Below are 25,356 nucleotides of genomic sequence, written 5' to 3'. Positions count from 1 at the left end.
CCGAAGAGACCGCGCCTCAGCATCTTCCGTGCCCAGGCTATTTCACCTGCTCCCACAGGGCTCATGCCACACCCAGTCCTTCCTCCGCTGGACCCCGGCTGGCTTATCCTGGTGCACTGGGACACATCGCCTTCGTGTTCCAAGAACAATTTTCAGGTATTTATGACTGCTACTTCATATTAAAAATAATGAAAGAACGGATGATTTTAATTTTCCCTTCAATCCATAGTATTTCAAATATGGGCTCTGATGTCCCAGATCCACTTTGCCAAATCAGCGCAAAGTTCCTTCTCCAACTTCCAGACTAACAGAATGCATAGCGGGGTAGGCTGGATAGCAGCCCCTGAAAGATACTCAGTTCTTAATCCCAGAACTGGTTAATAGGTTACCTTCTGCAGCAAAAAGAACCTCACAGATATGATTATATGAAGAATCAAGATGGGGAAATTCTCCTGGAAAGAATCGGTGCCTTCTTGTGAGGCCAGGTGTGGCTGCCTAAGGCACTGAGTCCTCATTCTCTGCATCCCCACTGCGTGCAGTCCGGGAACAGGGACCCTGACCAGGTTCCCTGGGCTTCCCAGCCTGCACGGAGGGCAGGAGGCTCGGGTCCTCTGGACCACAGCCAGCAGCCCCCGGAGCGCATGCTCCCCTCTCCCATCAAGGGAACCAAACGGAGGGGTGACCACACCCCATGTTCCTGCTGTCCCCCTGCCACGGGGAGACTAGCCCTCCTGGCCTGGGGGAGATGAGAGGCACCCCTTCCAATCTTGGCTTATGCCCAGAGCCCACCGTTCAGTCCTTTTGTTTTCTGGGCTCTGTTCTGCGCCATCCCCAAGGGCGCTGCATCTCTGCTGTCTGAAGGGAGGAAAGGATGATGAAGACCAGGAGTTCTGAGAACAAAGTCAGTGACTGCATGAGGGCTGTCCCCCCCCCCGTGCGGTGACTACCAGTTCCCACCTGCTGTGACTCCCTTCAGAAAGCAGGGTTGGGCCCCGAGGCTCTGCAGCAGCCGGATGACGTGGGTTCAGACCCCAGCCCCACTGCTTCCTGGCCCTGTGGCCTTGGGTGACTGTGATTTCGGTGCCTCGATTTCCTCATTTGTGTCCTGGATAACGCAGTCCCTCCCCCATGATGCCGTTTTGCATATTGAATGAGGTAATGGATGTAAAGTGTTGGGACAGTGCACATGTCACCAATGACTGCAGTGTAAGCCCACCATCCTCTCCAAACATCCGACTGAGATAGTCGCTGAATGTGTGGGACTACTGGGGGGAAACACCACCGCATCCCTCCCGAAGAGAATGTCAAATATGCATCTGTAGGATGGGACTGAAGTCTCTCTCCTCACCAGCAGGACAGTCAGACATGGGACGTGAATGCAGGAACAGCTAACCACAGACAGTTTGGAAAGACCCCTTGCCTCCCTTTACTCACTCATTCTATTTTTGTTCAGTTATGTATTTGCCTATCAGCTCCAGGTTAGTCTTAGAAACTGGGGGACATTTGGATTTCTCAGTCCTCATGAGCAGTGACACACTGTAAAACAACTCAGTGCAACAGCCGCCAGGCATTCCCTCGAGGTCCACGGTCCCAGGAGCCCGAGGGACACCCAGCTGCCCAGTGGATCCCCTCTCCTCTGCTCTTTCTCTAAGAACTTGCAGAATTGCTGTAATTTTGGTGCCAGTTCCCAGCAGTGGAGGAAAACTGGTCCAACCGGCCACGCTGCAGGCAGGACAAAGGGGCAGCTCTGGGCGGCCAGCCACAGGAGGGAGACAGAGCCCGCAGAGCCATCGGCACGTCCCCGCAGCTTGTGCCCGCATGAAATGAGGAGCCAGCGTGGCTTCACCTGCCGGGCCAGCCTGGTTAACATGAGTGTCTGTGCCCAGCATGCTCAGACTGCACGTGACCGTGTGGCCTATAGAGTCACTTAGCCTCCTCCAAGTTTTATTGCTCGTTTAGAAAACAGAGAAGATAGCATCTGTCTTGCGGACACTGGGGGGACCAGAGGCAATGCGTGTGCCTCCTTGGAGCAGTGTCAGGTAACCCGGTGGAGATGCCAACATGCTCCACACTGAGAGCCATGGGCACCCAGTTGTCACATGACCGCGTGTCATCCCAGGACATCGCCGCGAGGTAGGTACTATGATCATTACTGCTCTGCACTGGGGAAACCAAGGCTCACCGTGAAGTGGCACACCTGTGCCTCAGACCCTTATGATTTCCCACCATCCGCGGATGTGTCCTAGGCAACTGTAGGGAAATGGACTTGCTGCGTTAGTGGAGACCTTTCCGAGGGGCACTGCGGCCTCCGTGCCAGCACAGGATGATAGGATTCATCCCCTAAAAACTTCCAAAGCCTCACTTGGCTTACTCTTCCTCCAGCCCTGGACAGAACCAAACCCCAGATCCTAAATCAGCCTCCCGATGGATGGGGCACAAACGGACTCTCGGGCAGAGCCGGGGCAGGGTGGGGGGCAAAGAGGAGACTTCCTAGGGTTTTCACCTCATGGTGAGTCAGACGCTGTCCTGGGTGCTGGGGGCACAGCAGCAAATAACATTGAGAGGAAGGGTGCCTCTGTGCAGCACGTGGCTCAGTAGGGGAACTGACAGTAAATAAAGAAGAGAGGGGTCACGTGGGCCAGTGGGACGTGCTGTGGGGAAGAATGAAGCGGGGCGGCAGCAGGCGGAGAACAAGCTGTCCCGGGCAGCCCCTTTGCCCTGCACGTGCCCAGGGTGTGAAACCAGAAGAGGCCCCTTGGTGTGGACACAGCGCTGCTTTTTGCCTCCTAGGAGGCCCCGTAAGAGCATCGCCCTTCTCAGAATCGCTGGATGGCCCGCTGGGGAAACTCTAGGCCGGAGCCCTCTCCTATGTGGGTCGGCAATGTCCTGTTGCCGCAGCTGTTTGTCAGATAACGTGGCAGGCGTCCCACTGGGAGGAGGAGCCGGTGACTCTCCTTTCCAGAGCCAGTCACCAGCTCACCAAGGTCTCCACCCTGCAGGCCCGGCTCTGGGCAGGTCAGTCACTGTATCAAACTGGCTTTACGGGGAGGGAGAGTCGTGGGGAGACGGCATTTCGTAAGGTGGGCAAATTAGATCAGGCTTTGGGGAACGTCTGTTTCCTAACAGGCCTGCGTTCATGCATACCCAGTTCTGAGATTTTATTTTATGGTTTGAAATAAAAAGACACTGCCACGTTCATTATCTCTTGATGGTTTTTGTTATGACCAATATTTATACATGTTGTAAATGGATCCTTCAACTGCCTTCAGCAAGTCATATTTCAGTTTCTTACAACATCATAAACGTGGTCAGACATTCATGCTCCTGGACCCAACTAGACCCTGGGGCCCAGCCTCAGCTCGTTCCCGCCTCAGCCTCCCCTGGGGTCTCCTCCTCCACCCCTTCCCCACCCGCTCTCTACAGATGACTCTGCCCCAGCACAGAGAAAACAGAAGCCGTCGCGCAGGACAGCGCGCTTCTGACCCACAAGCACGCTCTGACCCCTTCCTTACCCATGGGTTCTCGGTCATCTCAGATTGTGAGTCAATCTCAGACTCAGAGACTCACTCCAAGATGGCTTATTTGGAAAGCACACCCTTTGAGGAAACTGTCAAACTCTGTTTTGCAGGATAACCCAGGATAAAAGAACCATTTAAGGATGTAATTATTGGCTCATTCACAGGCAATAAGGCCTGTAAAAGTCACTTCTTTAAAAAAATGTGTTAAGGCTTTATTTGATGTCCAGGGCCTGATTAAGGTTTATGTTTCATGGATATACTTTGCTAAATGTGAATACCCTCTTGCAAAGATGCATGCACATTTATGTACATAGTACACACACTATATGTAGTCCAATTACTGATCTGTGATATTCAGTCCCTCTGTGCCCTCACCTGTCTACTTTTTTATTAGAAGATAACAATTTGAACAGTTATTTTGACAATTTCCAATGAATTTGTCTGCATTTTTAAATCAAGTTGTCTTGGATCCATAGTTGTTTGCTTTATGTATTTAGCAGCTAGTTTGGTTTGTCTGTGACGTGTCCATCACACAGACCCTTGCCACGCGGGGCTTCCTCCTGGCCTCTCGCAGCCAGAACAGCACACACACCGACTGGCCAGGGGAAGCAGTACATAGACATTTCACTCACTAGTACTGTCTTCCAGGACCTTCTCCACTTGCTCATGACCCCTTTCTGTTTTCTTCCATTTGCACCTGTCTCTGAACCTATTTGTCTCCTGGGTCCCCACTCCTGCCCTTTGGACTCAGGCTCTTCTTAGCTCTGCTGCCTGGATCTTTATTGCTTTCCGCAGAGCCTGACTTAATTCCTCCACCCCTGGGTGCCGCAGGCAGATCACCCCTCCTTAGCTCTGCCCCACTTGGGCAGCTGCCAGGTGTAAGTCACTTAGTTACCTTCTCGGGATAATTCAGATAATGGGCCACCTGTGAGATGGATGCCTTTTCTGTGTAAGTGCCAAACACTTCTCTAGCAAAGGAAAAAAATCTTCCCTGTGTTACAGAAAAACTTGAAAAACCGGGGCTTGGTCGCTGACGGAAGAACCAAGCAGCACCCGGAGGTCTTGGAGTGCTGAGGTTTATTTCACACTGGCAGGCTCAGAGGGGAGTCATCTCCCAAGGTCTGAGCCCTGAACAAAGGCAAGGGGAGCGATATGTATCTTTCTGCTTCCTTATCTGCAACATTTCTACATGCACAGCAAGCGAGCAAGTGCGAGTGAGCTTAGGGAGTGAGCGCCCGGCAGAGCGGAATCAAGGGAGCCTTCTGCTGTTTCTGCTGAGAAGCAGAAGGGAGCTGCCTGGACTAGACTGCTGTCCTTGTAAATTGTTCCCTGTCACCTACATTTGCCCTTCGACGGCACCCTGCCTGGGACGTGAACATGTCTGGAACTAGAAAGTTAGCTCTGCTTCCGTTAACTCATGCACGTTTACATATGAATGCTCGGTGATAGAAGCCAGTGGTCCCATAAAGCAGGATCCAGACAGCACCCTGGATTCCAGGGATCTCGAGGGACTTTCCCTAAGAGTAGGACTTGTCAGCTAAGGGCTTGTTTGACTCAGATGTACCTCCATTTTGTTGGACTTTTAAACTCTGACTTTATATCATTTGTGGTCCTTGCTGCCGCCCACTGAGATTCATGATCTGTGCACAAGAGGAGATAAGAGGGCAGGCGAGACCCATCATGTGAAGGTCCTGGAGAGCGTTGTGCAGAGTCCCAGGCATGCCTCCACCACACGGAGGGTAATCCCGCCCCTACCCTTGATTCATAGTGGGTAGGAGTGTCCACCAGGCCGGGCAAAGTGAATTTACAAGAGGCACGATCGTTTGGAAATCCTATTCTCTAGGGAATTCCTTGAAAACATGACCATTTTCTCATACTTAGGAGCCTTGCATTAAGATGGCCTCACAGAAGACTCGAGCCCGAAAACAGCGGTTCTCTGAAATAACAGGTCCTCTCTAAGGGAGGCATAGACCTGTGGCCAAATCTGGCCCTGTTTGTTTTTGTACAACTTGCAAGCCAAGAGTGACTTTTACATTTCAGATGATTGGGGGGAAAAATCCATAGAAGAATAATATTTTATAACATGAAAATTGTAGGAAATACAAATTTCAGTGTCTTTAAATAAGTTTTATTGGAACACAGCCTTGCGCACTGATTCACATATTGTCAATGGCTGTTTTCCTGCAACAAAAGCAGAGGCGAGCAGCTGCCGTGAACAGTGAGGTCACAAAGCTAAAATGCCAGCCCTCTGGCCCTTTGCAGAAGTCTGTGGATCCCAGATCAAAACCCGTGCCTGGAAGGGGGCAGCGGATCCACTGGGTGCATATGGCAGGGGCGACTCTTTGCAAGCCTGCACAGGTGCCTCTTCTGTGCAGTAGAGGGACAGGGACAGACAAGGACTGGTGGCCAGAGAGCCGCATGTCAGCGCTCAACTCCAGGAAGCTCCCACCTGATGCCTGGGCCTCCAAGCTACAGGCCCCAGGAGGGGAGCTGCCCAGGGACAGGGACAGGCAGTTAAGAGTAACTCAGGACCCACCCAAACCATCCCCCGGAGGCGCCCCACCCTCTGGCTCAAGTGTCCCTGTGCTCTGTCCGCCTGGGCCTGCCCCAGCCTCAGAGAGTGAGGAGGGTGGGCACAAAGCAGGGGCGGCCTCCCCGACCAGGTGTGTGACTGGAAAGTGAAACAGGGCTTCACAGAAAGCTGCAGCAGGAAAAGCAGCAGAGAAAGGGGGTGAGGAAATACGTCTGCCGCTGAGGGAACATATTCCCATGAAGGTGGGAGCGGGGAGCAGCCCTCTCGCCTCCTGCAGGAGTGGACAGCATCAGAGGCGATGGTGGAACTGGGTGTCCCCTTCGTCCTTCGGCAATAAGGCAGAGAAACGTCCCGCCTCCTGAGGAAAGCGACCCGACCTCTCCCTGCTCTGTGGTCTGTGCAGCATGAAAAACTAAAAAAGAGCCTGACGTGAGATGAGAGGAGATGAAATCATGTGGTCTGAGCCGCAGCCCTGGAAAATTTAATGAACCTGTGATTTAAAAAGAATTTTCTTTCTACAAACAACCCACATATACCATTTGGTAATTGCCAACTATGGGCTGGGTTTGCATATGCGTGTAAGTGTGTGACTATGTGTGTGCATTTATGTGTGTACACACAACATACCCTCAACTCCTTGCCAGAGTAAGACAAATAGGGTGTCATGTCCCCATTTATCAGTGAAGAAACCTGTGACTGAAGAACCTGAATAGTTCGCCCAAAGTCACACGGCTGGAAGCGACAGAGCCAAGATTCACAGTCTCGCTGACTCCCCGGCCACCTTGCTTTACAGCAAGCATTTCATGTGCAGAGACGCGGAGGCAACTGCCCCAGAATTAAACGCGTGCGGTTTGTGTAAAGTATCACCTGTATGATGAGGGGACTCCGTCCCTGGTGAAATATCAAAGTGCTGTAATTTTAGGCGATACAGGAATATGGCTGGTAAGGTAACAATTTTTAGGAAATTTCAGCTTATTTCAAGACAGAGAAGTGCAGATTATTTAGTCTCATCTCCCACATAATTTTGCCTGGTACTAATGAATCAATGTATGGCATTTGATGTTCTCCGTGATTGCACACTGTTTCCAGAACTGAAGAAATACAAATCTGAGAAATCCCGACCTCTGCCCATAGAGGTCAAAGAAAGGGCAGGAAGAGAAAGAGGAGAAAAGCCTCCCCGCTGGGATGTCTCAGCTAAGCAATCAAGCCACTAGTGTTCCACAGGTCCAAAGGCCACGATGAGAAGCCCACCAGAGGGTCAGGAATGAGTGACATAGGTAAACTTCGAAGTAACACACAATGAAACAGAGCCAAAAGCCGCAGCAGGTCCTGGGAGAAGCCCTGTCCCCCAGGCCACACGTGCAGGAGTGAGAGCCCTGGGCTGGGTTTCCCGTGGCTGAAGGGGAAGCAGGCACTGGGCTCAGGACTGGCACTGAGCCACCAGCGGCCGGGAGTGCTGCAGGTCACCGTCCAGGGACCACGAGATGAGGCCCCTTTAAGGCAGCCCCTCCCACTTCCCAGAGATGTCCCCTCCACAGTATTGGTTCAGGGAAAGCACCGTTAGTGCACACGGTCCGCAGCACCCAGACAGGACCTACCCACACAGGAGGGAAGGCAGCAGAAAGGTAGGGACCCACTGGGAGGCCCTGGTAATGGCCGAGAGGGAGGTGGTGGGCCGGGAGGGGGAGAGTGAGGCTCGATGAGTCAGGACAAAAGAGCTTTTCTCTGAGAATTAAGGAGCTTGAGTCTATCTTCGAGCCTGCTTCTCTGCATACCTCTGTGGTTTTTGTCTACAAAGAAAAGACCGATGGACAGAGCAGACAGAGAGGAGTAATAGGAGGGCCTGAAGATACTGTCAAGAACAGGAAAAGATGAAAAAATGCAATTTTTTTTAAGAGAATGGAAGTTGAGGGTGGCAGCTGGCTGGAAGAAGTCATTTCAAGATAAAGAGGCATTTCTTTTTAATCGAGAAGGTGCAGAACATTGTCAGGTGTGGAAAGGGGTGTGTTTTTGTTATGCGTGTTGTACACACACATAAACACACACTCTTCGGCCTCATTCCTGCATACATACACGCGTGGGGCTAGGCGTGTGTACATGTTTTTCAGTTGTGAAGTTCCTTTTCTTTCTCTATTCACTGTCTGGTAGAAAGTAAAGGACAAAAGTCCACTCAGATTCTTTGCTTTTGGAAAGCAGACTGTGAACAATTGGCTGCTTTGCAGGGGAGAAAAAACATTCTTTCAGGAATCAGCAATGGAAAATTCATTAGATGACTAAGAGGGGTTCTGATCTATTTTTTCTAAGTGTTGCTGTCTTGGTGCAAAAGTTGTTTTTCTTAAGCCAAAGAGTGATGAAAAACTGAGTTTTCAGCAGTAGGGCTGCTGGACACACTGTCTGGGCTTCCCACAGGTGACATGGGGAAGCGTGTGGCCATCGTGGGGGCTGGTGTCAGCGGCCTGGCCGCCATCCGCAGCTGCCTGGAGGAGGGCCTGGAGCCCACCTGCTTCGAGCGGGGCGAGGACGTCGGGGGGCTGTGGAGGTTCTCGGTGAGTGGCCGTCCCTGTGGGGGAGTGGGAAGCGGGTGGGAACATGCTACTGGGGCACAGCCAGCCAGGCAGTTCCCAGCCTTTGTAGCTGGGGGGCCTGCCAGGCAGGGCCCCAGGAGCAGATTGGAAAGAGAATCCGGGATCAGCCGAGCAGCAAGGAGCCCACGGGCGACACAGAGGTGACCACCTCCAGAGACCATTCGGGGGCTCCTGGGGACAGAGCCCGGCTCGCAAGTCTATAGCACAGCCAGGCGAGCTCCTCGCTCAAAGCCCTGCGGCTCCCCCCTTCTTCTGTTGAGGTGCCCTTTGAGGGGATCAGACCATGGGTTCAAGGTCTCAGGTACTGCGTTTAGACTTGCAGAAAGCATCTAATTAGCAAGACAGCCGCAGGAGGAGCCCTGGAGTGGACGCACTGATCCGAAGCCCTTCAGTGCCCCCTGTGTCCGGGCATTTATGACAGACACCCTGTCGCTGGGCATGCACCACACACCCTTCTACCACTCCTGGGGTTGCCTGGCAGGCTCCCCAGCTGTGGGGCTTCCCTGTGCCCCGCCAGCATCTCCACCCTTAGGAACACCACCTGGCTGAGCCTACTTCCACCTGTCTTCTTCCGGGTCTTCTGGTAGCCCCTTAACATATAGGCAAAGTTAGGAAGATCAATACCCCTTTTAAGCCACCATTTCCTCCTCTAATGAAAATTTAGTATTATATCTTATGTAATAAGCTTGTGTTTAAGGAGACCCTCTGTGACGGCCCATTAAACGTTTAAAGACGAGAAGCATTCACAGGAATATTCTCTAGGCTGCCAGGAACCCTTGGACTCCAGGCAGCTTGTGTAATGCCATGGAGCCTGGTGTCCCTGGAACATGTTAACAGGGCTTCAAGTCAGCGCCCTGGCAATGCTTCTTGAGCACTTTCTATATGCCAAACACATTCCCCCATTTAATCTGCATAATAATTCTCCAAGCCAGGTATGAGGTTGCCCCTTTTACAAATGAATCCGAAGCTTAATAAAAAAAGGAAAACAATTGGTAAATGGTGAAGACAAGACCGCAGTCCAAGGGGCCTGTCTCTCCAGCCTGAGCTCGTAAGCCCTTGGTGCCGCCGGGCGCCCTGCCTGCAGGTGGTCTGCTGAGCCGGCAGGTCCTCCACTCGGCGATCTTACCCACCTCCGTATTCAAACTTACTTTGCAAACATTGCTGAGGCAGATACTGACTGGGAGGCTTTAAACTTTGAACCTGGCACCACAGACTGAAACCACTGGGCTGCAAACAAGCGTTACTGCCCTGAAGACAAGAGGAAGACCAGCCGCGGGGCTGAAGCCCTAGGACTCAGTCTGCTGCTCTCAGGCCTCGAAACCCGATGCGGTTTACAGGCTGGACCTCAGGGTGCCTGGCTGGGGGCTCCTGCCTTCCACGTTCCCTTTCGGAAGAAAAATATCAGTAACTGGAGTCCTCTGCCTGCCCCGTCGTATTTTGGAAGAAGACAACTGGTGTTTTAGTTTCACAGGCTTGTGGATGGACAGGAACTTTCTTTCGGGATGGATCCTGCCCAGGGTCTCATCCACACCTGACTTAGATAATTCAGGTGATGAGATATGGGGCTTTTGAGCTGGTGATGCAGTAAATTGGGGCTCTGGACGTTGGGGTGCGGTGCATGCATCTTTCACTGGAAACAGATGTGAGGCTTCAGGGCCAATGGTGGACTGTGGCAGGCTGAGCAATAGAAAAATGCCCCCAAAAGGTATCAGGTCCTAATCCCTGAAACCTGTAGATGATCCTAATGAGAAAAATGGATATTTATAGTTTATGATCAAGAATCTTGACATGGTGAAATTCTTCTGGACTGTCTGGGTGGGTCCCAAATGCCTAACATCTACCCTTAAGAGGGACATAAGGGCAGGGGGACACTCAGAAACAGAAGAGAAAGGCAATGTGGTCACCTCAGCAGACAGGGATCTGAAGATGCTCTGCTGAGACCTTGGAGGTGGGGGAAGAAGCCATCAGACTCCAGAAACTGAAAAAACAAGGGGACTTGAGTTTGCGTACCTTTACAGATAGTGTCTCTAATGCATCCCCCACGCACTCCCACAGAACTGTGACTCTCCTCTTGATAAACTTAAACCCACCAGGCATCCCGCCAGCTGCGTCCAACTCTGAACCATCTTCTAAAGACATCCTTCCATATCACCTTCCTCTGCTCGCCCAGGCCAGACACGCTGCTGTCGCTGGGGTGACCCTGTTTCTGGGGCCCTTACCTGCCTACGATTTAGCTCATTCCCTCGTTTTAGACCATCAGAGCGTACCATCCAGTCGTTCCCTGAGGAATCATCCCTGTGAAGTAGGAGACTACAGCCCCTGAATGACTTATGACATCACGTGACCCGGGTTCCCATTGGATCAGATCTGGTTTAGTGCTTGGCTTTCTTCCATCACAAGGCCCGTTGTCACTCTCACGCCTGTGTGAGCCGCTTACCCACCTGTTCTATCCTCCCAAACACTATTGCATCTCTTGCTTGCTTTTACCTTTCCCTCTCTTTTCCCCTTGTGGGTTGATACACCTCTGATAAACTTACAGTCATTCTGGCGAGATTTTAAGATAAAGAAGAGTTAAATGGGTACACTTAATCTGTCGAGTTTCATCAGAAGTCTGGGTTACTGCCGCAATCAGAAAAAATAAAGCTGCTTCCATAGGTCGGCAGGCTTTGGCACCTTGTTGCCCAGTTCCCCCCAAATTTGTACTTGCAAATGCAATTATGAACTCTATAGCCATTCTCTTATGAACTGCCTATATGATCAACTTAAAGAATCTATAAATGGGGCTCTGACATACACTGTAACACTGAGAGACCAGTTAGATGTCTATGGCATTAAGTTCAAAAAACAGAGCAAGTCACAAATGATGTGTTTGACGGGTGCTACAGCTCCTTTCTCAGTAATCATGGGTCTTTGGGAACCTGAGAGAAACCGCAGCCCCTGACCCATGTGGTCTCTGCAGCTCTCCTGAAATGCCACTCAGCCCCTCCGTGGCAAGTCTGGTAAACCACCCTGAAGAATCCCAGACAATTTCCACACCCCAGGTGGGAGCACGTGGGAACAGCTATGTCCAGTTCAGACTGGTAGGCCCCGGAGAGCTGAGGTCGTCCTCTCTGCGAGCACTGCTTCTGGCCCAGTGTCAACCTCCCTGACCCAGCTCAGCTTCTGATTTCACACAGGCTCTGCTCTCGGCATCCCCGGCAACCTGTCCGCTGTGAGGTCATGTCGATCCCCAGATTCCAGCCTGAAGAATGAAGTTTAGGATTCAAGTGATTTGCCATCACCCCCATCCGCCTTTACTCCCCTTTCTCCTTACCCAGTCCTCTGAACTTCAACCCTCCATTTCCCTAAAGCCAGTGCTTTTCGAACTGGAGATTATAATCCAACGGTGGGCTGTGAATAAATTAATGAATCAATCTGTGCTTTTAAATGGAATGGACAGAAAATATCAGAGTGCAACACAAGTATCTGAATATGATTTCTTTCATAAAAATTGTTTCCATTGTGTATGTGTGTGTGTGTGTGTGTGTGTGTGTGTGTCTGTGTGTCTGTGTGTGTGTCTGTACTGAGGTGCAATATAAAATATGTTACTAATTATGATTGTGGTCAAAAATATTTGAAAAACACTATTCTGAACATAACCAAAGTTCTCTCTGTCCTAGGTACATAAGAAAATATGATTTGATCCACTGGAACAACTTCATAATATGTTAAAGGAGATTTTTTTATTGTAGTAAATATAAGACAGTAAAGATTTACCATTTAGCCATTTTAAAGCATACAGGTCTGGGCATTAAGCTCATTCATTGTAAAATAACACCATCATCCATCTCTAGGACTTTGAAAAATCTTCCCAAACTCTGCCAACTAAATGCTAACTTCCCATTCTCCCTCCCCCAAGCAATCGCCATTCCTCTGTCCCCAGGGGTTGGTGACTCTGAGCATCTCACATTAGAGGACTCACACGGGGTTTGTCTTTTTGTGATGAGCATGTTTCATTTAGCATAACATCCTCAAAGGTAAACTGTATCAGAGCTTGTATCAGAATTTTTTCTTTTTAAGGCTGCATAATATTCCACTGTGTGTATAATACCACATTTTGTTTACCCATCTCCATGAGTTCACACATGGAAATCATGCAAGGTTAAATTTTAGGGAAATACCCATCATTACACTTAAAGGTTTACAGGAATAAAATGATTCTATTTACATCCTACAGGGACACAATGAAATCTGAAATTTGTTTCCTTTAGAAAAGAAGTTAAGAAAGCTATATCCTTCCATACTCTAAGTTCCTTTGATTAGCATCAAATTATTTAAGTGAGGTTAATTTATGCCTTGTCTTACTGAATTTATTTGTGGGTAAGAGCAACTCAGAACAAATGATGGTTATTTGGAACCAGCCCTGACCTTGGTAAGCACAGACATTTACAAACCCTCTTCCCTTTGAAACTGTGCATTCTCAGGACCACGCAGAAGAGGGCAGGGCCAGCATCTACCGCTCGGTCTTCACAAACTCTTCTAAAGAGATGATGTGTTTCCCGGACTTCCCATTTCCTGACCACTTCCCCAACTTCATGCACCACAGCCACCTCCAGGAATATATCACTGCATTTGCCAAGGAGAAGAACCTACTGAAATACATACAGTTTAAGGTAAGATGTTACCAGAAATTAGTTTTTGGTTTAAATATGGGAAATTCTTCATTTATTCCTTTCAGCATCTTTCTTATTTGTCATCATGTTTAATGTGTGGCCTCTCTGATCCTAGACTTAGCGAATGTACATTCTTCTCAAGAATACAAGGGAAACTGATAAAAACATGACACATAGCTCTTAGGCCAAGCTGCCATTAACTTTTGTGTAAAATAGCCATGAACTTATCAATTAAAAACTCTTCTTTTTCTAAGTAACTTATGGGTCAAAGAACCTATTGCAATGGAAACTTAAAACTATTCAGGACTGAATGAAAATTCACATGCCACATATCAATACCTGTAAGAAGCAAAACCTCCGTGAAAATTATAAGCTTAAATGCCATTCAGCTGTGAATGAATACTTATTGATAACTTACTCTAGCCAGTGTTACAGTCAAAGCAGCATTAGTATCACTAGAAGTTCAGATTTTCATGCCCTCCTCCAGCCCGGCTGACCCAGAACACCTGGGAATACAGCCCAGAAATCTGTAAAACAAGTTTCCCGAGTAACCCTTAAACACACTAAAATTTGAGAACTTTTGCTCTGAATAAAGACTCTGTCTCTTACCTTAAGATCAGAATAATATTTAATAAGAGTGGCTGAGAAGATAGGTTAGGAGGTAGTTGTTAAATATACCAATTATGTTTTGATTTATATTGAGGAAATTTTTAATTTGTAACATTAGCCTTGATAGCTAAGTATTACTAGTAATAATAGTTGTTTTTTTTTCTTTATCAGTTACTATTAAAATTTTGTTTAGCACCCAACACAGGTCCATTTTGCACCATGGTATTACAGTCGGTGAAGCCAGGAGATGGTAACAGATATAATGGCATGAAAATGTATTCCCGTTTATCTGTTCAAAAGCACTGCACTAGATTTTAAGTCAATTTAAAACTGAAAATTAATTAGTTACTAATTATTAATAATAAGTATTTTTCCTGAGCTTCTCTTAAGGGCGTTTTTCATAGTGTTCGATTAGGTGGTTCCCAAATCTGCAGATTAGGATAGAAAAGAGGGCTGCTGTCTGCATCTCTCTTAGACACTTGTATCCAGTATAACCAAGTGCCATGATTTCTCCGTCACGGGCCGGTGGGATGTTACCACGGAGAAGGATGGGAAGAAAGGATCAGCCGTCTTCGATGCTCTGATGGTCTGCTCTGGACATCACGTGTACCCCAGCTTGCCAAAAGAGTCCTTTCCTGGTAAGGCCGAGGTTGAGGCTGCCGTCCACCCATCTGGCGTGAGTGGGTATCTTGATAATGTCTTTTTCTGATATAAAGGGCAGATTAAATTAAATATGCTCTATGATAGCTACCCAGCCAGAGTATTAGGATCCATATTACTTGGCTACATGCACCACAAGCTCAGCTGCAGCACTTTTTAATGGAAATCAAATCGATTCACATGTTTCCCACTTTTCACTCAGGAATAAAGCATTTTAAAGGGAGTTGCTTCCATAGCCGGGACTACAAGGAGCCAGGAGCTTTCGCGGGGAAGCGAGTCCTGGTGATCGGCCTGGGGAACTCTGGCTGTGACATTGCCACGGAGCTCAGCCACACGGCGGAGCAGGTACCACTGCTCAGTCTGCTAAAGGGACAGAAACAGGGACCATTTGGAAGATGCAATGGTGGTGGGCGGGGAGCTATGTTGTGCAAAGGCTAGATAGTGTTTCCTACCTCGACTTCCCCAGCAACAGGGGGCTTCGAGCAGCCTGGGGTGGTAAAGGAGTGAGGCTGCCTTTCAACGACCTCCTTTAGAACATGCGGAAGCTAATGTGTCTGACTGGTTCCTCTGAGAATTTAGGGCTCAGGGTCAAGGTTATGACTCTGACACTCTTGAGAACGTCCTTCAGTCCATCCAGGTGTCAGTTTTCTTATCAGTAAAATATAAAAATAGATGTGCTTTCTGAGTGAGGTGAGGGGTTAAGGCGTCTGAACATGATCCCTGCAGTGTGAAGTTCCGTGCTCACGCGTGCACGCACCCAGCCTTCCTCCACCGCCTCCGGGGGCCTGCTGTGTGCCGGACCCGGCCTGCCTCCAGGGGCTGCAGGGAGAGTGGCCAGCAAACACACAGGACGCTGGCTGTGGAGCTGAGGCCGGTGTAGGAAACAGGCGTTAGTAAGCAAACGCGCAGCTGTCCACTTCTAACCATGCAAGTGCTGGTAAAGATGGAAGTGCAGGCTCCGAGGGTGGGTGACAGGTGGCCTCCGTCAGCAGGGAGGGAAGGAGGTGCTCTCCAGCTGACGATGTTAAGGTGGGAGCTAGAAGTCGAGACAGGGGCTCAGCATCAGAAGAGGATTCAGGAAGGCTGTGAAGCAGCGTCACTGTCGGGGAAGCCAGGAGATGGTGACAGGGCCATGGTGTGAAAACACAGTCCCATTTATCTGCTCAAAGCACCACACTAGACGGCACAGAGGTGAGACCACGTACATGGCCTCTCTCTTCAGGGAACTTAAAACCTATCTGAGAAAGTAATCCATCAATATGAAATAAATTCAATGTAACTTCAAGAGTTAAGCCAGAAGTGTAACAGTGCAAAGCTGCCCCTGGATACAGGGCGGAAGTGATGCAGGAACAGAAGCTGTCACAGGCTGGTGGGCCACATAAGGCTGTGGACCTGACGCTGTCCTGGAGGGGTGTGCACAGGTCCCGGGGCTGATGGGGCAGCAAAGGGCCACCTTAGGGACAACGGCCCCGGCGACGTGCAGAGGCGGGTTTGAGTGTGTGGATGGTCCGGTGGAATGGGGCTCCTAATCACAGCCTGTGTGACACGTCACAGTGCTCGAGTGCCAGCACCCGAATGTGCTCCTCTGATCGTAGGACGAAAGCAGTCTAGGTTTTGTTAATTTTACAGAAAAGATAGCAGAGGGCTGGGACGGCAACTGTCCCCTTGGAAGTCGTGGAGGAAACTGAATCCCTGAGCCACTGACGGACTGGACGCCAGATCTGACCCAGGGGGCAGAGCAGCCGTAGGAGCTGAGACAGGAAAGCAAGGTCACGTCATGTGCTTTGAGGAGCTGAGCCACGGGCCAGAGAGCTTGGATTTGTCCATAAATCAGGGTTAATTGTTTCAGCTTCTTGAGCTAAGGATGGGCAGGATGAGACCGAGGTTCACAGAGGTTCACTCTTTGTGGTACATGTGGGAAAGGCCAGTTTCAGAGACCTCCGGTCCTCCCAAGCTTGTTTTACTTGCTTAGCTTCCCTTGTAAGAAATACTTGGATATGTAAAAATTCTTAAAATTAAAAAAAAAAACCTCTGAAGAGCTACTGCGTTGGGGACCAGCAGGATGGAAGGGGAAGGGGCCTGTCGCCCGCATCGCGAGGGCTTTCACGCCGAGTTGGTCCTCACTCGGAGCTGGTGTGGTGGGTGCCAGCTATCTCCCTTTTACAGGTAAGGAGCGGAACATTCCGGAAGGTAAAGGGACTTGCCCCATCACCTCGTCAGTGAGGAGCCAGGATGCTTTGGGCCGTGTCTCTGATTCCAAGATTCTTCTCTTCAGGTGGTGGGGGGTGTTTAGGCAGGAATGCCTCTTTGGGGGTCACAGCAGCTGTTTGAGACGATGACCACAGAGAAGCACTAGGGAAATAAGTGTGGAGTTCACCCATCGGCCACCGACCCTGGGAGGATTCCATTACAGCAGGAGGGTTTGCCTGGTAGGGCGGGCGGGGCTGGCTGGCCTCAGCTGCAGGCTGCAGTGCGGGGAGTGGGGTGCCCTCTGGATGCATACCCCTCAGCGAAGGTCAGGAAGCCCCCTTTTCCTCCCCCTGAAGCTGGGATAGTCCCAAGTTGGGCTGAGAGGCTGGGCCTTCCTACCACCAGCCCATCAGCAGACCTGAAGGTGGGCCGGGGGCGCCCACAATGGGCACAGCTTCGTGGCTGACCTTGTGTTCTTTAAGGTCATCATCAGTTCCAGAAGTGGCTCCTGGGTGATGAGCCGGGTCTGGGACGATGGCTACCCGTGGGACATGATGTCCATCACCCGATTTGAAACCTTCCTCAAGAACACGTTACCCACGGCCATCTCCAACTGGCTGTATGTGAAGCAAATGAACGCGAGATTCAAGCATGAGAACTACGGCCTGATGCCTCTGAATGGGTAAGAATCAGGGTTGAAGGTGATACACCCGCTGGCTTTTATTGCAGCACCGACACCCTAACAAATCCCACAAACAATCGAAATAGTTTTATGAAGCAGCCACGTCTCACATTTCAGAGGACAAAGAGCCACTGAGATTAGGGCCGGCTTCCCCCTCCACCAACGTCCTGGCCAGTTTGCACAGCTGAAGTAACATAACCTCAGGGGTGGATCCCCGAGGAAGCCACAGTAGCAGTCACGCTGCAAACACCCCAGGCTTGCTCAGCAAGCCCCTGACTTGCATCATCTCTTTCTACCTTCGCCACACAAGGAGGTGGGCTGCATCACAGTCCCTGTTTCAGAGAAGAGAAAATGGAGGTTCCAGGACCTAGAACTTTGCTGAAGTCCCACAGCCAGGAAGCAGACGCAGTTCAGAACACGCCACACTCTACAGGCCCAGGGCCCTTGCAGCCCCAGCCCTGCACTGTCACTCACTGAAGAGAGCAAGGCGGGTCTCCCCCAAGCTGTGCCCACCGCTACCTGGCCTGGGGTCTGCAGCCCCTGCTGCCCTCACTGTCTTCTCTGATGGCCCCCAAGCTAGGAACATGATAAGAAGTTACTCCGCCATGCAGGGGAAACCCCTTTTCAAACTGCTTACATCAAAGTCAACTCATTAATGCAGCAAACGTTTACTAAGCACTTCTGCCTCTGTTATTGCCCCTGTGCACATAGCAGTGAACGTGCAGAAACCCTGTCCTCACGGAACCCACCTCCCAGCAGTGGGAAACAGATGTCAGACAAATGGCAGGAGATGGTGCAGTGCGCGTGGTGTAGGAGACAATAAGGCAGGCAAGGGAACTGGGGAGTGTGGCCAGGGTGACCAAACAGTGCCTCAGAGGTCTCAGCTAGAAGCAGGCTTTAAGCAGACCTCTGACAGACGTGAGGAGATGCCCATGAGGCCAGTCCAGCTGGAAGCAGCGAGGACATCACCTCCACAGGGACATGCTGGGCATGTCCAGCCACCACATTGGGCTTCTCTTTGGAGCAAAGAGGGGGGCACAGAGTAGATGCACCCAGACCTCAAACTAGCCAGGTGGCACTGGGCCTGTGGGCCATGGCTAGGACTCGGCTTTCCTGAGTGGGGGTGGAAGCCAGAGCAGGTTAAAAGGCTGTTGTCAAAATCCAGGTGAGAGGGATGGTGGCTTGGGCTTGGATCACTAGCAGCGCTCATGCACAGGTGGTCAGATTCGGAGTGTAGTTTGAAGGTAAACCCAGACAGGTTCTCCTGTTAGATCAGATAACAGACATGGGAGCAGGAAGGGGTCAAGGGTGCCTTTCAGACTTCTGATGTGAGCACGGGTCAAGGACGGCAATGACATTTACTGAGCTGGGGAAAGCCCCAGGAGGAGCTGACGTTTACACCTGTCACACTGGACATGCTTCTCTGACATCCGCCTAGGGGAAGGCTGAGCAGCAGTGGGACAGAAGACAGATTCGAGCTGTGCGTGGAAAAGGTGGGCTTGTCAGACGCAGATGGCGCCTCAGGAATGCACCTAGATGGCGCCTCTTGGAGAATGAGTGGAGGTGGAGGAGACAGAAGGGAGAAGTGAGTCCTAGGACACGGCGTGCTTAGCGGTCAGAAGGATTCAGCAGGGACCCTGAGACAGAGAACCCAGGCAGGCAGGAAAGGCACTGAGACAGACGACCTGGAAAGAAGAGGATGACAGCATGTCAAGGAGGCAGCATCGGCTGTCAGACGCTCTGCAGCAGTGGGTGAAATGAGAAGACAGTGGATCCCTGGAGAGGGGCTCGGAGCTGCGGGCAGCCTGAGCAGAAGCCCAAGGGCAGCAATGGGAGCCACGGGGGTGGCCGAAGCCCGTGCGGCTGGTTTAAGATGAACGGCAGGCCCTGGCCCAGTCGATTCCAGCTTCCCTCCGACCAGGATCCCATCCACTCCGGCTGTCCCATCGGGTTCCTGCCCCGCGGACTCTGCTTTCTCTGTCTCGGCTCCCTGGTCACACAAGGGCAAAGCCTTTCCTTCAGCAGTATTCGCATCACGCCTGTGTCGGGATGTGTCTGCACTCACCAGAGACGTTACTGCGTGAGACGTAATCGAAGCTCTCCTTCGTCTCCCACCGAGCGCAGAGCCAGGCCGCTCGGCCCTCTCGGGGCCTCATGTGCACCCCCGGTGCCCACCCCCCTGACTGGAGCCTCACCTTTGGGACTCCCCCTGGGCTGCCACCTTCCCACCTGTGGCCTCCTTCCTCCTTTGGACCCCCTTCCATCACAAGGACCCCTCCTGAGTGCCCTGTATCGAGATAGTGGCTTACATTTAGGTGCTGTCTATATGCCAGGCTATGCCAAATTCTTTATACTGTGTAGTCTCCCAGTGGCCTGACGTATGTATGACATCACTGCTACTCCAGATGAGAAAGATGGGGCACTGGAAACTAAGAAACCTTAATTTGACCAAGGTTGACAGTTAATAAGCCACAAAGGATAAAGTTTCAATATCCAGGCATTCTGGCTGTAGGGTTTTCCTGTTATAAGCTTCAACAGGCAATAGGGTCTGCGTTCCTGTTCTTGAGTTTGGGGAGACATCTGTGGACAAAGGAAAGATCACAGGAAACAGGGGCGTCAGCAAAGGGCGACTCCTGTCACTTCACAACGTCGCCTTACAACAGTTCTGTCCTTTGACCATTCTGTTGATGCTCCATGACACAGAAAAAAAACCACGGAGGTTTTCTCCTTCCTCATTAATGAATACCATTAATTATGTTAATTATTATAAATAACTATTAATGCTCATTAACTTTTATGGACCAACAAAACAAAGAGGAGATGCCGTTCTAGCGGCTGCCTCTGTTTCCCATGCAGAGCCCTGAGGAAGGAGCCCGTCTTCAACGACGAGCTGCCGTCCCGCATCCTGTGTGGCGCTGTGTCCGTCAGGCCCAACGTGAGGGAGTTCACAGAGACGGCCGCCGTGTTCGAGGACAGCACTGTGTTCGAGGGCATCGACGCCGTCATCTTTGCCACGGGCTACGATTTTGCCTATCCGTTCCTCGATGACTCCATCATCAAGAGCGGGAACAACGAGGTCACCTTGTTCAAAGGCGTCTTCCCCCCCAACATGGAGAAGCCGACCTTGGCTGTGATTGGCTTTGTCCAGTCCCTTGGGGCTGCCATCCCCACCGCTGACCTGCAGGCTCGCTGGGCTGCGAAGGTAATAAAGGGTAAGTGGACAGAGAGCTCGTTGGTGGTGAGACGGAGGCCAATGAGAGTGCCTTTGAGTCCTTGTGGAGACCGTGATCCTGACAAGGGACACCTCCTGGTCCACCCGGTTCTGAGATTCTATAATTCCATATTTTTGGTACATGTTTTATAAGCATTTAAGAACATACTCCATTGGACTATTGCACGCAACCATACAAGATATAATTTGAGGGGTCCCTCATGGAACTGTCGGTTACCCCAGATCGTTCATTAAACCTGGGAACACCAGAGCCACTGGTCTTAAGTGCATGACAACTTCATAAAATTATGACCAAAACTCAACAGTATGATGTTGCTTGAAAGGCTTGTTTCCAAGCCAATATCCAAACAACCTCGAAAACCTTAGACACAGGAAAGGCAGTGGGGCCCCTGCTCCGTCCCGCCTGCCCTGTGTCGGATGAGGACACAGAGGAAATCTTGGGAGGAAGGGCGTAGGGGTGCAGTGACCCACCAGTAACACAGAGGATGCTGAGTCCCTACATTTAGAAGGAAGGAGGAGACAGCAAGCCTGGCTGGGGTCGGACAGGAAGGCAGGCAGCACCTTGAGCGACGGGCACTGGGCTCAGCCCATGCCCACGTTGGAACACAGGCCCAGATGAGGCACACAGAGATGCCAAGGTTTAATGGCAAATGTGGTTGACCCCTCAGGTATAAACCTTCCTGGTGAGGGAGCCTAGCAGGGCTGCTTCCTCTGAAGCCCCATCTCAGGCTTCCAGTGCCACCTGACTTGCTGGATTTAAATGCCCTTCCTTTGTACGGGAGGTTGTGCATCCTGAGCCACCTCTCACCACATCACTGCAGCCCGTCCTGTCAGGGTCCCCCAAGTCCCTTTCACTCTGTCGCCAGGCAGAGAAGTGTTGTGGGATGATGCTGCTCATTCAGGTACCAGCCAGGAAGGTGATGGCAGAAAATTCCCCCCAGGAAGCGTGAGCTCAGGGTTCAGGCTGGGGGAGCTGGCATTAGAGTGCAGGACACTAACTCTGTGAGGACAAAGGATACAAGCCGGGCTCTGAAGAAAGGAGATGAGGGGGAGACCCAACCAGTGGAGAATCGATGTACAAGGCTCAGGTTTGGCCCCAGGGGGAAGGGGAGTCAAACAAGCAGCCCAGTTTGGAGTCCGGGATGCCAAGATGAGCAGCCAGCGGCTGCAGCTGGGGTCTGCTGAGCACAGCCTTCCTCCCAATCTGCTCAAGGACAGGATGGGCTCCAAGCTCTGCAAGAGGGCCCCCCTCTTCAGGCGCTGCTCCGGTGACCCTGCCCATGAGGACATGGGAACAGGGGTCAGGCGAGTTGCTATAGGACTTGAGCAACCGGGTCTGGGCTGTTCGGCTTTGTCCAAGGCAACTGCCAGAGAAACCACCCGAGCTTTGAAATCTCCCTGGGCACAAACACATGTTTTGGTCTGAGTTTCAGAGAACTTTGTAAATCTGTGCCAGAATAAGCTGGAATCATGGGGCCCCTGGGTCCTGGGGACTCGAGCTGGATCACAACCCCATCCAGCTGCCGGTGCTCCGGGGAGACACTCAGAGCTTCACTGAATTCCGTATCATCTGCTAGAATGCCCTTTTCTAGCAAAACAGATTAATTTCCTACAAATCCTTTTCCCTTAAATCTTAAAAAAGCATTGCCAATTAACCTTAGGCTATAATTAGATAACATTCTTAAACATACAGCTGAGAGATTAGAATGTAATCCCCGAAGCTGATTTTAAGTATTTAATAGCTGGTTTAAGAGCAAAGGTACAAAGAGAAAGCGCTGCGTGGGAGATGATCCTAAATTACTGTGACCGGGGTCAGTTCTGAGAAGCCTGGGAACGAGGGTGTTTGTCTCAAAATGACCACCTGCCCATTTGCTCAAGACTTCACTTTGCTGGACAGGGACAGAAGCATTGGGGGCACTGATGTGATTCACCACTCATTAGTAAGAAGAAAAATCACTTAATTAACTATTATGTCTTTCTCTTGTTTAGGAACTTGCACTTTGCCTTCTGTGAAAGACATGATGGCCAATATTGATAAAACAATGGAGAAAAAGTTCAAATGGTAAGAGCACCTATATAAAGGGGGTCTAGGATTTACTTGGGAAAATCAGAATTTGCGAACACTGGGAACTGTTTTCCTCTTAAGTGGTCCTGAGTGAGGTCCTTAGGGTGACAGCTATGAGCTAGACTCACCACGCGACACCCGTCTATCAAGGATCTCCCTCGCCCCTGACGTGGTGCCAAGTCCTGCTCTGCTCCCTGCCCCCTGCAGATGTCTCAGAAAGGAGACCCCAGGAGATTAGGAGTCGGCAGAGCTTGGGAGCATGGGCACGGACTTCTGCTTTCTAGCCCAATAATCCTCTGAGATGCAGGAGGGTGCCCTCAAGCAGGCGGATGAAATGACTCGGGAAATGAGGGGCGGTCAGGACCACCAGCCTCCGGGTCCACCTCTGTCAGTGATTTACTGAGCGGCCGTGACCTGAGCGAGGGGCCATGTGCCCCCTTATAGGCGGGGGTGAAATGCTTGTCTCAGGGTTGGGGCATGCCCAAATGAGGTGCGTCTGCAAATTCTTTGGAGAAAACTACAAAGTTCAGGAGAAATGAGGTTTGGTCCCTCCCAACCCAAGGGGCTGTGTTGCTCCCACTGATAGGTAGGCGCTGGGTGTCTCCGGGCTCCTGGGGCCTCCATTCCCCCGGTGATGTCCCCACCCCACCCCCACCTGCAGGTTTGGCAGCAGCGAGACCATCCAGACGGACTACATCAGTTACATGGACGAGCTCACCTCCTTCATCGGGGCCAAGCCCAGCCTCCCATGGTTGTTGCTCACAGATCCCAGGCTGGCCCTGCAGTTCCTCTTTGGCCCCTGTAGCCCTTACCACTTCAGGCTGGTGGGGCCCGGCAAGTGGCCAGGAGCGAGAAACGCCATCCTGAGCCAGTGGGACCGCACACTGGCGCCCATGAGGACACGTGCCGTCGGGACCCCTTGGACGCCAGGCCTGCATGGCCACTCCACCAGGCTCCTGGCTGCTCTTCTGCTGGCTGGCGCTGCCCTCCTTGCGCTGACCGCATTGGCATTCCCTGCGGGATTCTGAAAGTTACTGGCCTGCCTGAGAGGAACATGGCTACTTAAAGATTAAGACCTTCAGCCAGCTGCCCCCCCACTCCAGGCACACGTCAGTAGAGCAGGTGATCCCCTGGCTTGTGGACGATCCCCTTTGGGGGTCACGCCATGATACGAGGGTAGCACTGACCATTGCTTTGTTGGTTCCGTGAACATTTCGTGATCAGAAACATGCTCTTATCTCTAACCTAAGCTACCCCTGAAACATTTGAAAGTGATTCCTTATCTCCTTTAGACAGTGTGTGAAAGATGGACTTTGCTCCGAACAAGAGCAAGCTGAGTGGAACGGTTATAGTGGGTATTCTCAGGGCCTGACAAACGATGGGCAGGGTCCAGGGAGAGGCTGTCCATCCTATTCCATTTCTGTTTTATGCCACGTCCTCCAGACCACACCTCCTGCTCCCCAGCCAGGAGCCACAGCATGAGACCTGGTCTACAGGGAGCGTCAGCAAGAAGTGGCTCGTCTTACTTACATTCTCAGTAAGGAGATGAGCTCCCCAACAGGCAGGGGCAAGAACGGTATTGTAACAATAACAAGGACCATACTGAGTAGAGAGCATCACATATGCCTTTTAGCTGAAAGGAAAGTGTGTTTAAAAATTAAATATTTAGGAATTTACCCTAAGAATGCAGCAGCCCAGTTTGAAAAAGACAGATGCACCCCTATGTTTATCGCAGCACTATTTACAATAGCCAAGAAATGGAAGCAACCTAAGTGTCCATCAGTAGATGAATGGATACAGAAGATGTGGTACATATACACAATGGAATATTATTCAGCCATGAGAAGAAAACAAATCCTACCATTTGCAACAGCATGGACGGAGCTAGAGGGTATTATGCTCAGTGAAATAAGCCAGACGGAGAAGGACAAGTACCAAATGATTTCACTCATCTGTGGAGCGTAAGAACAAAGCTAAAACTGAAGGAACAAAACAGCAGCAGAATCACAGAACCCAAGAATGGACTAACAGTTACCAAAGGGAAAGGGACTGGGGAGGGTGGGAGGGAAGGGAGGGACAAGGGCGGGGAAGAAGAAAGGGGACCTTAGGATTAGCATGTATAGTGCGTGGGGGACACGGGGAGGGCTGCACAACACAGAGAAGACAAGTAGTGACTCTACAGCATCTTACTACACAGATGGACAGTGACTGTAATGGGGTTTGTGGGGGGGACTTGGTGAAGGGGGGAGCCTAGTAAACATAACGTTCCTCATGTAATTGTAGATTAATGATACCAAAATAAAAAAAAAAGAGAACCAAAAAAAAAAACATTTCAAATATTTAGCCAAAGGTGTGACCAAAGTCCAACACTAACCACCCCTACAGAGTGAACTGAGGCACCACAATAAATCTGTAACTGCATTTTTAGAAGTATTATTGCATTGTATAATTAAAATTCTGGTAATTAAACCATTTAAAGTCTGACTTCATGGAGCAGACAGAAAAATCCATCCACTTCCTCGGCCACTGGAGGCCCTGGGATTGTCACACACCTTCGTCTGCTTTCCGCCCCCAGCTAGAGATGGTGTGGCACCGAGATACACACGTGGGCAGGGAGAGACCACTTTTCT

The 25,356-nt window shown here is 50.8% G+C and overlaps 1 protein-coding gene across 3 annotated transcripts; it reads left to right on the top strand.

Annotated features, from left to right (window-relative positions):
* Positions 1–7,520: 7,520 nt before the first annotated feature.
* On the top strand, positions 7,521–25,198 carry FMO3 (flavin containing dimethylaniline monoxygenase 3). Of its 3 annotated transcripts, none has more exons than XM_017640186.3 (9): positions 7,521–7,676; positions 8,461–8,597; positions 13,100–13,288; positions 14,373–14,535; positions 14,760–14,902; positions 17,230–17,429; positions 20,286–20,641; positions 22,651–22,723; positions 23,388–25,198. In XM_017640186.3, exons 2-9 carry the CDS (start codon positions 8,466–8,468, stop codon positions 23,752–23,754), a joined length of 1,623 nt encoding a protein of 540 aa, XP_017495675.1. In that variant the 5' UTR covers positions 7,521–7,676; positions 8,461–8,465; the 3' UTR covers positions 23,755–25,198. The 3 variants fall into 3 exon arrangements, with proteins under 3 accessions (XP_017495675.1, XP_036879725.1, XP_017495676.1); XM_037023830.2 differs by having other exon boundaries at positions 20,286–20,631; positions 23,388–23,617; XM_017640187.3 differs by lacking the exon at positions 7,521–7,676 and adding an exon at positions 7,753–8,041.
* The last annotated feature ends 158 nt before the right edge of the window (positions 25,199–25,356 follow it).

The sequence above is a fragment of the Manis javanica genome, chromosome 14, assembly GCF_040802235.1.
Source record: "Manis javanica isolate MJ-LG chromosome 14, MJ_LKY, whole genome shotgun sequence".
In the NCBI taxonomy this organism is placed as follows: domain Eukaryota; kingdom Metazoa; phylum Chordata; class Mammalia; order Pholidota; family Manidae; genus Manis; species Manis javanica.
Note: the sequence above shows the minus strand (reverse complement) of the source record. Positions and strands in the feature narration are given on the sequence as shown.

Bases quoted from the DNA above. Each gene is read 5' to 3' on its own strand.
- FMO3 (XM_017640186.3), top strand. From the start codon at position 8,466: ATGGGGAAGCGTGTGGCCATCGTGGGGGCTGGTGTCAGCGGCCTGGCC. The intron at 14,536-14,759 runs GTAAGGCCGAGG...CTTTTCACTCAG, and splicing joins GCCAAAAGAGTCCTTTCCTG to GAATAAAGCATTTTAAAGGG. The intron at 22,724-23,387 runs GTAAGAGCACCT...CCCCACCTGCAG, and splicing joins ATGGAGAAAAAGTTCAAATG to GTTTGGCAGCAGCGAGACCA.